This window comes from Periplaneta americana, chromosome 13, assembly GCF_040183065.1.
Source record: "Periplaneta americana isolate PAMFEO1 chromosome 13, P.americana_PAMFEO1_priV1, whole genome shotgun sequence".
Taxonomy (NCBI): domain Eukaryota; kingdom Metazoa; phylum Arthropoda; class Insecta; order Blattodea; family Blattidae; genus Periplaneta; species Periplaneta americana.
The window spans coordinates 161962896-161979072 of record NC_091129.1 but is presented as its reverse complement, the minus strand read 5'-3'; the positions used below and the strand labels follow the sequence as shown (position 1 = coordinate 161979072).

The window sequence follows — 16177 nt, the reverse complement described above, 5'->3', positions numbered from 1 at the left end:
TGTGGTTATGGCCGCCATTTTGCTTTACTTGCTCTACTAATCGCTGGTTATCTCCTTTAACCGCTCATATTTGGCCGGTTAGAGATTACTGTGGTTAACTTCCTATTTAAGTCGTAACCGAGGTCGATCCACCGTAAAAATGCTTAATCGGGGATTAGGTCACAATTTTAACCGATGGTTACACTAACCGACGTTGATGCACGTGGGCATAAGTCGGTAAACAGAAGAAGATGATCTATGGCATCCTTCAGAATTCTCTGTTATCTTGCGAAAGCGTGCTGCTTAAAGGCTGCACATTTATGCTTCACAATTAACAAAAATGCAACTCTGCCAACAGAACTGACAACTGCAACACATTAAGCAGCAACAAACTGCCGATCAATTGTAATTCAATCAGCGCGCATATTGAAATGTTCATTGTATTGCTAACACTGCAGCTCGGAAAAAAAAAAATCTATTGAATGAGTGAGTGGTTGGGTCAATGCAAGCTCATTTCGTGAATTTAAATTTCAAATCGCGCTTCCCCTAAATCACGACGTTAAATAAAAAATGTTTGTGTGCAGTCACTTTAAAATACAAAAGTATCGTGTAACATTTAGAAACGTTACTTTAAATCTAACGAAATACGAGTAATAAGTTAGACTAATATAAAAGACAGCTATATTGTCAATAAAATGGACTGCATAACGATTGGGAAATTTTAAATGTCCACTTTGTTTCATTCACCTTACAACAGCTACGAAACAAAAACTTAGGCCTACAAATAGTTAGAGTAATCCTTGAGTGTGACAGGCTCTGGGAGAGGAATTACCGAAGATTCAGATTTTGAACAATTGCAAAGCAAGTCTTTTTTTTTTCTTTTTTTTAAATTTTGGAATGTCTAGCATAGTCTGTCGAAATGGAGAGTGACAAGAGGAAGACGAAGACAGATAAGAAGACAAAGAAAAAGATTAGGGAGAAGGAGAAGAATGGAAACAATTATTGAAACTGTAGTAAGAAATATAAATAATTGCAGCAGAAGTAAAAGTGAATTATGTGACAAATAACTGGAGGAAGAGAAAACTGTTGAAAGGAGCATAAAGAAAAGAGATAGGAAGAATATAAAAAAGGATAAATAAGAACAAAAAACAGAAGAATAAACGAAAGAAAAAGACAGAGGAACAGGGGGAAGGAGGAAAAATGTTGAGAGGTGAAGAGGAAGAGAAGGAACAAAGTGATAGAAAAGCAACAAAGAGGGAAGCGAGCAACATAGGGGGATGGAGAAACGAAGAAAGAGGGAGACGAACAAATAGTGGGGAGGAACTAAAAGGAGAGGAGCAACAAATGAGTGGAGGAACAGTGGTGAGGGGAAGCAAAAAGGGGAAAGAATAAGGCGAGAAAGAGCAACAAAGAAAGAACAGAAAGAGCAACAAAGAGGAGGAAGAATGAGGAAGAAGGACCAAAGGGAAAAAATAGTGGAACAAAGAAGAGATTGAGGAAAAAAGATAAGGAAAAAAGGAGAGAAGTAAAAAAGGAGGAACAAAGGGGAGATGGTGGAATGAAGGGGATATGGTAGAACAAGGGGGAAGGGGAAGGAACAAAGAGGAGAAACAAAAAGGAGAGGAAGAAAGGGTAAGAGCAACAAAGGGGATAAAGAACAAAGGGGAAGAGGAATAGGAACAAAGCGGTGTATAGGAGAAGGAAGAGAAGAGAGGATGAAAAGGGAAAATAAAAATGTAAACAAGAAAATGACCACTGTGACAAGTTTTCTGAAAGAAACGAAACAGCAAGAAAACTTAAAAATGGTACGTACGAAAAAGGCGAAGATAATGAGGTTAGAAAGGATAGAGATGAACTGAGGGTGGCATAAGGATAAAAGAAGTGTAAATAGAAAGTTTTTTTATATAGTATTTACATTAACTAGCTATTTATAGTTAATGTTTGAGGAGAAAAATTCGCTCCGGTGCCGGGGATCGAACCCGGGTCCTTTGTTCTACGTACCAAACGCTCTGACCACTGAGCTACGCCGAATTCAATCCACAGCACCGGATCGAATTGTCCTCCTTCAATGTTTCCCTTTCTCCTCAAACATTACTTGTCAATATTACAGATATTGTTCTGTATGACAAATTAATAAATCTACAGGGACACCACTTTATTTTTACTTGCATTTTTATTGTACCTGCGTTTCTGAATGTACTTGACTCGCACCCCTTTCACTAATGTCCTTGCTCCCGTCAGCCACACAAACTTACGGCCGCTGTAGCAAACGAAGTCTGCTAGCAGTGAAGTAAATAGTACAGAGGATAGTGTGTTTCAGAAATATGGTTGCGTTTTCCATAAAAGGGAGAGCCTATATTATTGAAGCTTATTTCCAGGGGTAGGTATTTATGGAGACTGATTTTATCATTTGTGTTTTTCAATATTGGTGTCGACGGAGATTGTTGGAGATTGATTTGTACTCTTGTTGGATATTAATGGAAATTTTGGAAAATACAACTATTTTTAAATTGGAGTATTAACTCAGTATGAGTATTACTTTCCAAATAATTAACATTAAAGATTCATTGGATTCTGGTAAAGGTGCAGTATGGCCAATAGACAATATTTGTTGGATTGAGACTGTATTTAACACACATTCATTAAAAACGGAAAAAAAAAAAAAACTTGGAGCCCTCAAATAATACTTTCAAATTATTAGTGAAATGTTGAATTCTCCGTCTTTTGAGTTCACTAATGTAATTAGAACACCTGGAATACCATGTAATGCAGCCTACATTGAATGTGCAACATTTTCAAATGAAAAAAATGTCCGAAAAAATGAACTCAGAATATGAAATTCGCTATAAAACAACACAATAATAATAATAATAATTCACTAATGTGTTCATATTTCGCTATTAGAACTCTATTTCGCGATTTGTCGTGATTGTTTTATCCGCATATTATTAATCAGAATCACTTAATTCGTAAAGATTAGTAAAAATCTATTGTATATCTAGCCTATTAGGCCAATGTCGTGATTTTCGCGATCTCCGTAAATACCCGCCCCCCCCTGCTTATTTCGCACAGGTACGGTGTGTAGCATGACTGAATAACTTTATCTGTGTGGACTGAGCAGAAGTGACGATTATAGTTACCCAAAGTACGGTAATATGCTGAATAAAGTAGCCATTATAACAGGAATAAAACCGCCTGAAGAATTGAGTTTGTTAAAAAACGTTACTACTCTACTGTATTTTGATAAAATACCGTAAAAGTAATGATCAAACTGAAAATCCTAATATCGTATTTCCCTGTAACATAAATGGATACACTACTTTTCTCTCCTCCTATAACTAGTAAAATGGTTTGTTTACATATTGTACTAGTTACACCAAACTCCTGTAATGGAACGGGGTAGCAGTGTTTCTGAGTATAGCCAGGTTAATGTTAAAAATGTTGGTATTTCCCTGTAACATAAATGGATACACTACTTTTCTCTCCTCCTATAACTAGTAAAATGGTTTGTTTACACATTGTACTAGTTACACCAAACTCCTGTAATGGAACGGGGTAACAGTGTTTCTGAGTATAGCCAGGTTAATGTTAAAAATGTTGGTATTTCCCTGTAACATAAATGGATACACTACTTTTCTCTCCTCCTATAACTAGTAAAATGGTACAATATGTAAACTTTTTTACATATTGTACTAGTTACACCAAACTCCTGTAATGGAACGGGGTAACAGTGTTTCTGAGTATAGCCAGGTTAATGTTAAAAATGTTGGTATTTCCCTGTAACATAAATGGATACACTACTTTTCTCTCCTCCTATAACTAGTAAAATGGTTTGTTTACATATTGTACTAGTTACACCAAACTCCTGTAATGGAACGGGGTAACAGTGTTTCTGAGTATAGCCAGGTTAATGTTAAAAATGTTGGTATTTCCCTGTAACATAAATGGATACACTACTTTTCTCTCCTCCTATAACTAGTAAAATGGTTTGTTTACACATTGTACTAGTTACACCAAACTCCTGTAATGGAACGGGGTAACAGTGTTTCTGAGTATAGCCAGGTTAATGTTAAAAATGTTGGTATTTCCCTGTAACATAAATGGATACACTACTTTTCTCTCCTCCTATAACTAGTAAAATGGTTTGTTTACATATTGTACTAGTTACACCAAACTCCTGTAATGGAACGGGGTAACAGTGTTTCTGAGTATAGCCAGGTTAATGTTAAAAATGTTGGTATTTCCCTGTAACATAAATGGATACACTACTTTTCTCTCCTCCTATAACTAGTAAAATGGTTTGTTTACATATTGTACTAGTTACACCAAACTCCTGTAATGGAACGGGGTAACAGTGTTTCTGAGTATAGCCAGGTTAATGTTAAAAATGTTGGTATTTCCCTGTAACATAAATGGATACACTACTTTTCTCTCCTCCTATAACTAGTAAAATGGTTTGTTTACATATTGTACTAGTTACACCAAACTCCTGTAATGGAACGGGGTAACAGTGTTTCTGAGTATAGCCAGGTTAATGTTAAAAATGTTGGTATTTCCCTGTAACATAAATGGATACACTACTTTTCTCTCCTCCTATAACTAGTAAAATGGTTTGTTTACATATTGCACTAGTTACACCAAACTCCTGTAATGGAACGGGGTAACAGTGTTTCTGAGTATAGCCAGGTTAATGTTAAAAATGTTGGTAAAAATAAAGTGATGTCCCTGTATAATAGCTATTTATAGGCCTACTTCACAATGAAAAAGTGTATACAGATTTTTTTCTCTTTTGTTCACGAAACTTATTGCGAACTCTCTGTTGCAGCTGGGCTGCCAGGTCCTGCACGTGATCCTGCACTACTTCCTGCTGACCAACTACGCGTGGATGTTGTGCGAAGGGCTGTACCTGCACACGCTGCTCGTGGCCGCCTTCATCTCGGAGTCCAGGCTTGTCAAATGGTTGTACGGCTTGGGGTGGGGAATGCCGGTCATACCCATCATCATTTATACAGCTCTGCGGGCTACGAACCCTGACATTGAAGACACCAAAGAGTATGTAATGCAAGTACCGGGACATGTTCAAAACCATAATAGGTTTATAGTAATAGCATGGATAAATATATAATAGGATGCGAAACTGCGGTCAGCACCATCTGGCGGCGGGGGGCTGAAATAAGATGATCAGCACCCAACGTCGTAGGTGGTGAACATTAGAACTACGTGTTGGGTACATTACCCAGAGTTCTCTATTTTTCCGTTCGAGATATTGCTCGAAGAGACGAGATGGCAGACAGAAACTTGCTAATAAGTGAACATAAAGTGATACGTGTATGTGTAAGCAGTGTATGTTAAACAGTGATGTTTATGGACGTTGTAAAAATAGTGTTGTTGAATGTATTGTAAAGTAATAGTAATATAATAAATTGAACTATCTAAGTAGTTCTTGCAGACTTTTCCATACCCAAAGAATACAATCCCAATTATCTAACCTTTTGCTTTATTTTTTGTCTCTGTCTGGTTATATTTTAATCGGATAGTGTAAAACACATCGTCTCTTTTATCTTCCTGTTGGCTCCGGTAAGAATTTTTAGTAGAATATGCTGTGAGGAATAAAACCGTAACTGTTTTATTTTAAATCGGGTTAGTTTTTAATATCGATGAGGGTGGTAGGGTATAATTTCTGCACAGTTTAACATTTTCGTCACCAGGTGCGCTGCTAAATGCATGGAGTAATTACTCTTTTCGCTACTTGGTGCGCTGCTAGATGTAATAACGCCCCTCCCAGAAATAGACGGCAGCAAGATCAATTTCTACAACAGCGCCTCTAGTATGTGTTACGGGAAACTCATTAAGTTTCGCATCCTATTATATATTTATCCATGGTAATAGTCTTTATGAAACACAGCGGATCTCTCGCAGAGTGAGGGTGACTGTAGCATATTGCTGGATTGATGATAATGGCAAGAGTAAACATAATGTCATCAGGTTGTCTTTCGACATTTGCGGTCTTCTCTCCTGGCAATAAATCCTTTGTGAGGTTGAGGCTCCTGAAAGTTACGTTATGTCGATGATAGTCTATGACAGCCGTGACGAAAATGTAACTCACGAGCACATTGTGGCTCGCAATGATAGTTGTGCATATCTCTTGCTCATCCAACCCCCACCCTCTCACTCACTGGAGTCAAACTCCGTTCCATTTGAAGGGTACACGGGAATAACGATCAAGGTCCATTTTAGAAAGTTTCGAGAAAAACGAATTTTAAAGTTTAAGCACTTAATACTTAGTTATGTGTGTATTTAATAGAAATTGACGTAGTGGAATGTCAAGAACGATTATTTCTTATTACTAGCTAGACCACATGATAGTACTTCCTTTCCACTAAAAGATAGCATTATTAACTCAATTTCGATTTTTGATGGACCTTGATCGTTTTTCCCGTGTACCCTTCATTTGTATTTGTCTCTGACCTGCGAGTGGCGTATCGTCGCAATGTCTCTCTCGAAACCATGTACCTCTACAAACGAAAGTTTCAGGTAGGATCGGAGGACGCATTTTTTTGCTGCCAATATGGTGAGAATATTAAATGCATGATTTGTTCACAAGTATTACGAGGAAAACGGCTGTATAACATAAAACGGCATTATACTACGTGTTACTCATGAAACATTAAAAGGTTTATTATTATTATTATTATTATTATTATTATTATTATCATCATCATCATCATCATCATCATCATCATCTCTGTACCTCGATCATTTTTCAGCAGATGTACGAATAATGTGGTTAGGTATTCAATTTAAACTCACAGATTTACTATGTGATGTTAAATGAAAGCTAGATGTAAGGACTTGACAAATGTTGAATTTCAAATCTTTGCCAAAAAATAAATATCCGAAGCTTCGTTCTTTCGCTTGCTCTGTTGAAGCCATGTCCGCTACAAATAACGTTTGTGAAAAATTATTTTCAACAATGAAAATAGTAAAAACCTAATTTAGATTACGACTGATAGACAAATACCTTCGTGATCAACTACGAGTGGCAGTGACTTAATTCCTGATTTTGAAATTCTGTCGCAGAGACATTCTGAAGACAGTTACTTTAGGTTGTGATAATGTGTCCTATGTTTTCTTGTTCATTTCTTTCTTCGTTACACGTACTAAACATTAGTTTGTAGCCTTGTACTGTATGAAATTATATTTAAGTGCTTAACGTAAGGAAAATGAAAACCGTTAATAAGTCAGACAGTTGCTTCACTTCCCCTTCGGGTGTCCGCCTCCCTCCATAGGTGCTATGCACGTTGCAGGTTACACAGTGGCTCGGCGTACGATTACATTTTCGCCACCGCTGGTCTACGATACAAGACTACGTATGATTACGTGGTGCTAGCAGAGGTCTTAAATCTAAGCTTAATCTAAATTCCAGACCATGAACGAACACAGGAAAGGAAAAATTCCAATAGGCCTACTCTAAACTTGATTCGAAACCGGCACCTCATGGATTGTAACCATGCTGCTTTGATTACAAGACTAAGAGTGCGGTCTACGTTTGAAATACTTTCTATTTACTGTTAAGCTGTGGCATTCTTCACTTGTATTAAAGGCAGGTAAGTAAGTTATAAAAAAGAAATTGAAGCGGTGAGATCAATAACTATTCAAGTCCGTTTACACAAGTTTCGAGAAAAATAAAAAAAAAAACTTTTTTTAATTTTTTACGTAATTATTATTTTTTGCACGTAATATTTCTGGTGGTTTTAGAGATCAAGACAATGTAGTATACCAACTTTTAAAATCGTAATACTTTTAGAAATATCCAAAATTTAATTTCAAATTTGCAAAAAATTAAATGACCAGAAGTGGACTTGAATGGTTATTGATCTCACCGCTTCAATTGTACAGGCGAAGCGAAAAATGTTTTGAGAACACCAGAAAGTTATAGGCCCTATTTTATTACAAAAATATATATATTCACCTTATTATTTAGGGAATATCAGAAAACTGATCTGATTAACAAAAACAGCCTGTAGGCCTATGTTTTGTTGAAAGAACATCAGCAAACAGATTTCATCTAACAAAACTTTATGCTGCTTGTGCGAAAATAACTGAAAATCAAAGTAAAATGACTCTTCAGTTGAACAAAAATATGTAGGCTATGCCACTTCTTATTTTTCAAGCACAAATTTTCCGATAAAGCTCACGGTACTTCTTGTCCAGAAAATCTAGAATGGCTAATAGGTCATTTTTGGATTCACTTGACATCGGCCTCTTTGTAAGAGGTTCTAATGAGTGCATATTTGCTATGGCCTGGAAAGACTGCCCTCTTTTGAAGATGTTGCACTCTTTCCACGGTTTGTCCTCCTTGACTGCCTGTCTTTATTAATGGGAAATCGGCTCTTGAAATCCTTAACCAGGAGAGAGTGCTCGAACAAAAACGAAAAACAACTTCATATTGTTGAGATGATGATTAAACAAAAATGAAGACTTGCCATTCTGAATGAAATAGATTTCGGCGACATTTGGAACACACGAATCACTCCTACAGACAGGCAATACCAATAAAACACGCTGTTTACTGTAACACAGTGTAACTGGTCAGACGCGTTGACGAATGGGGCCTTACTATCTTCCCAAGCCACATCCCGTGGACTTGACACACGTCAAGCATTGGAACGCATCGAATACACTGGCGTTCAAAGATAACCGACTCTACTAATCGATAATGATCGATAATTGGTGTAAGTGTGGTTTCTATAGTTATTAGACTATTCCTATGAATAGATGGCAAAGATAAGATCTTGCCCTCCTAATAAAAGATGTAGGTCATCCCATATCATTTGCAGACGACACAAGTATAGTAATTACAGCCAATAACTCCAACATATTCCAATCTTCAACAGAGGAAATTCTCTTCAAAATATGTGACTGGTTCTCAGTCAATAAATTAGTATTAAATTGTAACAAAACTAACATAATTCAATTTAAATCCTGTCCAAATTCAACGTCGCAAATTTCTAGCGCAATAATTAATAATAGATCCCTATTAGAAACAACAACAACCAAATTTCTTGGCTTAAAAATCGATAATGTGTTAAATTGGTAAAATTATATTAAAGAAATTACCCCCAAACTAAATTCAGCTTGTTTTGCTATTAGATCTATGCAAAAGATAGTAAATATCAATACCTTAAAAACAATATACTTTGCATACTTCCACTCGGTAATGAGTTTTGGAATAATATTCTGGGGAAATTCCACAGATAGTAACAGTATATTTCTATTACAAAAAAGAGTAATTAGAATAATAGTAGGTGCCAAATCTAGGGAATCGTGTAGGACTATTTTCAAAAACTACAAATAATGCCCATGGCTTGTCAGTATATCTTTTCATTAATAATCTTCCTCGTATGTAATCGTGAAAACTTTGTAACTAATTCAACAGTTCATAGCATAAATACACGTCAAAAAATGACTTTCCATCAGCAAGTCTATCGTGCTACCAAAAAAGGAGTGCGTTATATGGCAGTAAAAATTTTAATAGCCTTCCTATCGATATAAAAAATGAAACTCAAAACATAAAATTATTTAAGGCCAAATTAAAGAAGTACCTAATTTCTCACGTCTTCTATTCTGAAGGTGAATTTATGGCATTCAATAACACTTCATGAAACTGATACAAAAACTTTGTGTTGTACTAGTAGACTATGTTGTAAATCTCGTCTATATATATTTCATCTAGACTGTGACTATAAATTAAGATTTTATAATAGTATTAAATTTTTTGACTTGTTCCATATTCTAGCTGTAAGCATGTATGAATACCATGGAATGTTAATAAATACAATACAATACAATGATAATCAGTGTCGCCAATAACACATAAATATACCTTACTTAATTACTTACTGGCTTTTAAGGAACCCGGAGGTTCATTGCCGCCCTCACATAAGCCCGCCATTCGTCCCTATCCTGAGCAAGATTAATCCAGTCTCTATCATCATATTCCACCTTCCTCAAATCCATTTTAATATTATCTTCCCATCTACATCTCGGCCTCCCTAAAAGTCTCTTTCCCTCCGGCTTCCCAATTAACACTCTATATGCATTTCTGGATTCTCCCATACGTGCTACATGCCTTGCCCATCTCAAACGTCTGGATTTAATGTTCCTAATTATGTCAGGTGAAGAATACAATGCGTGCAGTTCTGTGTTGTGTAACTTTCTCCATTCTCCTGTAACTTCATCCCACTTAGCACCAAATATTTTCCTAAGAACCTTATTCTCAAACACCCATAACCTATATTACTCTCTCAAAATGAGAGTCCAAGTTTCACAACCATGAAGAACAACCGGTAATATAACTGTTTTATAAATTCTAACTTTCAGATTTTTTGACAACAGACTGGATGATAAAAGCTTCTCAACCGAATAATAACAGGCATTTCCCATATTTATTCTGTGTTTAATTTCCTCCAGAGTATCATTTATATTTGTTACTGTTGCTCCAAGATATTTTAACTTCTCCACCTCTTCAAAAGATAAATTCCCAATTTTTATATTTCCATTTCGTACAATATTGTCGTCACGAGACATAATCATATACTTTGTCTTTTCGGGATTTACTTCCAAACCTACCTCTTTACTTGCTTCCAGTAAAATTCCCGTGTTTTCCCTAATCGTTTGTGTATTTTCTCCTAACATATTCACATCATCCGCATAGACAAGCAGCTGATGTAACCCGTTCAACTCCAAACCCTGCCTGTTATCCTGAACTTTCCTAATGACATACTCTAGAACAAAGTTAAAAAGTAAAGGTGGTAGTGCAACATAAGTATACCTACATTATAGAATTCAATATTCCATCCCCCTCTACCGGGTTTAGCTGGAAACCGCTGATATTGTCAATATATTATGAGAATAATTTATGCTTAATCTAAATCATCATTTTCCCCAACACATTTTAACCGCCCCAATAATGGTGCCACCTATTGAGGTCTAGATGAACTATTTAAAAGTTTGTCAATTTGTTATAATTTTGGTTCTGTCTTATCCCGTGGTCAGAAAGTTCCCTTACACCTGTGGTCATCAGCACTCGCCGAAATGGATTATGGGTAAGCAGTGCATGGCAACGTGCAGGAGGAACCATACCCGCCAGCAGCCACGATGCACGCTGGTGCTGTAAGAGACTGCGGGTAAGAGACGCTAGCCCGAGAGTGCAGTGTTCTGATGACCCCTGGCTTACACGATCATAAAATCGTAGGTCACAAACTAAAAATCTATTTTTTTCTGGCTTACAACCTTTCCCATGTCAATAATTGTCCTTCAATGCGTTACAGCTTATTTGATTAATTTTAAAGCAGAAATTTAAAATGATTTATCCCTAGTAACACTAAAGCAGACGTCTCCAGAAGCCTACTCGCGAGTAAGCCCCTGAACGGAACCGAAGCCGGTACGATGAGCGCGCTCCGCCTCACCCATCCCCACCTGTACTGTACTCAATGTTTATGCACAAACTAAGAGCAGTGGCGGACTGCCATTATCATTGTGTTGGACGGAGTGTTCCACCGTTTCACAATGTCTTCTAATCATGCACGTAGTACATTCAAGGATGAATGGGAAGATAATTTTTGTGATAGTGGGGAGAATATGAAATGTTTAATTTGTTCGAAAATTCTTAAGGGTGTGTTAAAATTCAACATGCGACGACAATACTCGACTCTTCACAAAGAATATCATACAATTACAAGCATGTTGGACATGTGAAAATAATTTATTTTGGGGCTATCAGTATAACTGTTGGTTATACATAATAATCAGTATATTAAAAAACGTTTACACTCAGTTCCGCATGACATACTTATAGTTTTTTGTTTAATTTTAGGTGAAATGCTTAGGCCTACAAATATTTTTATAAATATAGAACAAGAAAATACAAACACAAATCATACACGTGTTCTCAGTCTTAAACAAAAAAAAAAAAGCTTTTTGCTGGCTATGTTCTAGATTGGAATATTGGAAAATCAATGAAGCCCTTTACAGAAGCATCATTTGTAAAATCGTTCATACAGGACGTTACTAAAATACTGTGTCCAGAACGAAGTCAAAGTTTAAGAAAATTAAATTCTTTCCAATTACAGTTCAGAGAAGGAATTTCAAGATTGTAAATGTAACTGAATCTGAAATCGAAACCACAATTAACCAGTTTGTAGCTTACTCACTTGCATTGGACGAAAGTACAGATAGAAATGACAAAGCTCACCTAGTCATTTTCATTCGAGGAGTTAATGAACATTTTACTGTGTCTGAATGTCTTCTAGATGTAATTACAAAATACAACTGGAGAAGATTTTTTCCAGGCACTGAAAGGCACCATAGAACAGAAGAGGTTGAATTTGCAAGGACTTGTGTCAATAGCAGCAGAAGGGCTTCCAGCTTCACAGTATGTCAAAATAATATACAAACGTATGATATTTCTTATTCTTTTGATGTTATTACAGTATTTGTAAACCTAAGCAGACCGTTGCCGCAATCCCCCACTGATCGCTCCCATCTGTTGAGGTACGAGTCTCTTCCCCTTCTCTAGCCTTACAGCACACTGTGTTCGGCGGGCAGCATCGAGAGCACGAATGACGATACGCTTTTTGGAGACCTCTGCTCTAGAGTAAACAACTGCGAATGCCACAAGTGATGACAGGAAAAGTGGTATTAGGCCTATACCTGCAACCACGTGAAACCGAAACGATTGGAATTATCAGATTCGAATGGAGGAGAAAATCGAGAGATTGTTATTCACTTAAATACAACTAGTGATGATTCAGACTGCAGTACTGTTCACGACGAAAGTAATAGGTTCGTTCCAACAGCAGTCAGGAACCGTCCGTAACCATCGTGAGCATGCGCAGTACAGAAACAGCGTTCCAACACAATCCGAACCAGTCCTGAACCGGAAACATGTACTGCAGTCGGGCGTTCCAACAAGCTTTTGACACGGGTCCGGAACGGTCAGAAATAGTCCGCGGATTGAGGCATGTACGGAAGAGTACGAGAGATGCGCATGCGCATAAGCTCACCAACGTCTCCTGGATACTGAAGAAAGACATGATCGACTGTTCACATCAATGAGGTTAAAGATGAATAGTGACAGTACAGGCGAATAATAAAACTAGAGATTTAATTTAAATTTTCGCCAAAAAGAAAGGGAATGGAAATTATTTGGGTATTGACATAGTTAATTACAATTTCAACATGCGGCTTTGATTAAAAGTGTAATAAATAACGTACATACATTAATAATTAAAAAAATAGAACTATTTTCTAGATGAGAGTCCCCCAGTACACGACATTGAATTAGAGGAATTCTTGCCTTCCATATTTTTTGTCATCTTTTTTATAGAAAATGATCGAAATTCTATTTTCTGCAATTAGAATTAGCTGCGAAACGATAATAATAAGCATCCCGTTCTTAGCAAAGATGATCACAGTTATAGCATCTCTGGATTTAGTACATAACGATCCGCGAAAGCGTTCCAACAGCGTCCAGTCCAGTTTCAATCCCACAGCAGATGCTCAACTAGCGCATGCGCATAAGATGGTACAGGAACCGTACATGAACTGATCCATGAACCGCTTGTTGGAACGAACCTAATAGCGATTCTGAAACAGCTGGAGGTTCTACTGTACAACTGAAGAGACGGACTGTAGGTCTTTGTTAGGTGTAGGCGAGGTGGAATGTACTATAAGTAGGACTACAAACTTACGTAAGTTTACTTGATCAGACTGTAGACGTCCCATTTTCTGATACAGAGGCATTTGTCAACAAACTAGTAGCGATCTCAATTCCAGTCGGTAATCTATAGCAACAAAGTCTTCATTGAATGAATCTCGACTGAGGAGACTGTCTCATGCAATTGCTAGAAACTTGCACACAATGCGAAATGTTTGGAAGCTCACAACTCTTTGAATTGATACAGGACTCACTTCTCAGGTTCCAATTCCTCGGGGATGTTTAGTAAATGCGCGAGAGACCACAGATTTGATTAATAGACTTACCGTTTGAAACTGTGGAAGTTCTTATTTTTCCGTGACTGCTATGATTCAACTTTGATATTTTGTAGGTTTATGACTTTTTAAATCGTTCAGAGAATTCCATCATCTGCTACATCTAGTTATGAAATAGCAGTCCTATCTCGTCGGTTATGGCTCTAGCCCTAATTATAATGGCTACTTTTGGATGTTTGTATGTTTAGGCAACAGTTCGAAGAATGATTGGGGCTTCATGACACCAGTAAGGCATCACTCATGAGGCAATTAAGCCAGGAGATAATGCGGTAGGATAGTTCCTGGGTTTACTTGATTATAGCATATCGTTATTGTTTTTATGAGAATTTATGTTGGATAGATCGTAGAATGGAGTGAAGTGATATTATGACGTCACTTGATGACGTCACTTTTTGGATGGAAGTGGTTAGGTTGGTAGATTTGTAAATTTTCGTGGTTGGTATTCATGAGGTTTGAATGGCGTACCGGTTAAGGATGTGTTTGGATCTGAGAGGGTAAAAAGAAGGTTTGGATGGTGAGAGTTTTTTTTTTTGTTTTGTTTTGTTTTTTATAAGGATGGGTTTTCGTTTGCTAGGGTAGTAATTATGTATCAAGGATAATGTTTAATTTATTTATTGTAGATATATGTTTTTACTTTTGTTGGTTTTGTATATATGGGTGTGTATGTGTGGATCTGTTCGTTGTTTCTTTTTAATGTTTTTATTTGGGGTTCAAAATTGCACTCTTATCCAAAATACGATATCACCAATAGAAGCGGGGTATCAGGGCTGGAAGCCCGATGATGATCCGACGTGTAGCACATGATGCAAAAAGCGGGGTATCGGGGCTGCAAGCCCCGATGATGATCGTTGAGGTAATATTTTAGTGACATGAGATGAATATATGTTTTGAAATTGTTTTGCTGATATTCTATTCTGGATAAGAGGGGGTGCGTTATATTCGAGGATGGGATGTTTGTAATTGATTTAGTAATATTGTATTTTGGATAAGAGCGGATGGGTTATATTTCAGAATGGGATGTTGTGATATTGGTTTGCTGATATCCTATTTTGGATAAGAGCGGATGGGCTCTGTTCCAGTATGGGATATCGTGAATTGTTTTGGTGATATCGTATTTTGGATAAGAGTGGATGGGTTATATTCCGTAATGGGATATCGTGAATTGTATTGGTGATATCGTATTTTGGATAATAGCGGATGGGTTATATTTCAGAATGGGATATTGTGATATTATTTTGCTGATATCCTATTTTGGATAAGAGCGGATGGGCTCTGTTCCAGAACGGGATATCGTGAATTGTTTTGGCGATATCGTATTTTGGATAAGAGCGGTTGGGTTATATTGTAGAATAGGATATCGTCAATTTGTTTTTTAAATTTTTTTAGATAGTTTTATTTATTTATTGTTTTGGTTTACGTCGGCCATGTTGTGATGTCACTGCGTTGTGACGTCATTGGCGCCATATTGTGACGTCATAGTTTGTCCAACTTGACGAAAATTAAGCGATATCCTATAGTAAATGAATCCCCAGTTCCTTTCCTCATCCTTTGAATACATCGCTGACTCTTAACATAGTTCCCTATAATCAGAATGCTTCAGGATTGCACTTGTAATATAGTGAAAGATTATACTGTGACTATTTTTCGAGTGGATTTGTTAGGGCTACAAAAATAGCTCCCGTCTAGATCAGGCGTCGTCAACCGACCTCACATTGCTCATGTAAGATCTATGGAATAAAATAAATGAATGAATGAAAAGTCACAGTCTAAATGAAATATATACAGAAGAGATTTACAATATAGTCTACTAGTACAACACAAAGTTTTAGTATCAATTTCATGAAGCGTTATTGAATGTCATGAATTCACCTACAGAATAGAAGGCGTGAGAAATTAGGTACTTCTTTAATTTGGCCCTAAATAATTTTATGTTTTGAGTTTAATTTTTTATATCGATAGGGAGGCTATTAAAAATTTTTACTGCCATATAACGCACTCCTTTTTGATAGCACGATAGACTTGCCGATGGAGTATGAAAGTCATTTTTTGACGTGTATTTATGCTATGAACTGTTGAATTAGTTACAAAGTTTTCACGATTACATACGAGGAAGATTATTAATGAAATGTTATACTGACAAGCC

General features: G+C 36.8%; 1 protein-coding gene across 2 annotated transcripts in view; it reads left to right on the top strand.

Moving 5' to 3' along the window:
• The window catches only part of Dh31-R (Diuretic hormone 31 Receptor), a 1450252-nt gene that overhangs the window by 1255586 nt on the left and 178489 nt on the right, over nt 1–16177 (top strand). Inside the window, exon 8 of one of the 2 annotated variants that reach the window (XM_069844578.1) lies at nt 4805–5031. In XM_069844578.1, coding sequence (XP_069700679.1) covers nt 4805–5031 — 227 coding nt within the window. Of the gene's footprint in view, nt 1–4804; nt 5041–16177 lie in introns of both variants that reach the window. The other variant, XM_069844579.1, reaches the window with a different exon arrangement.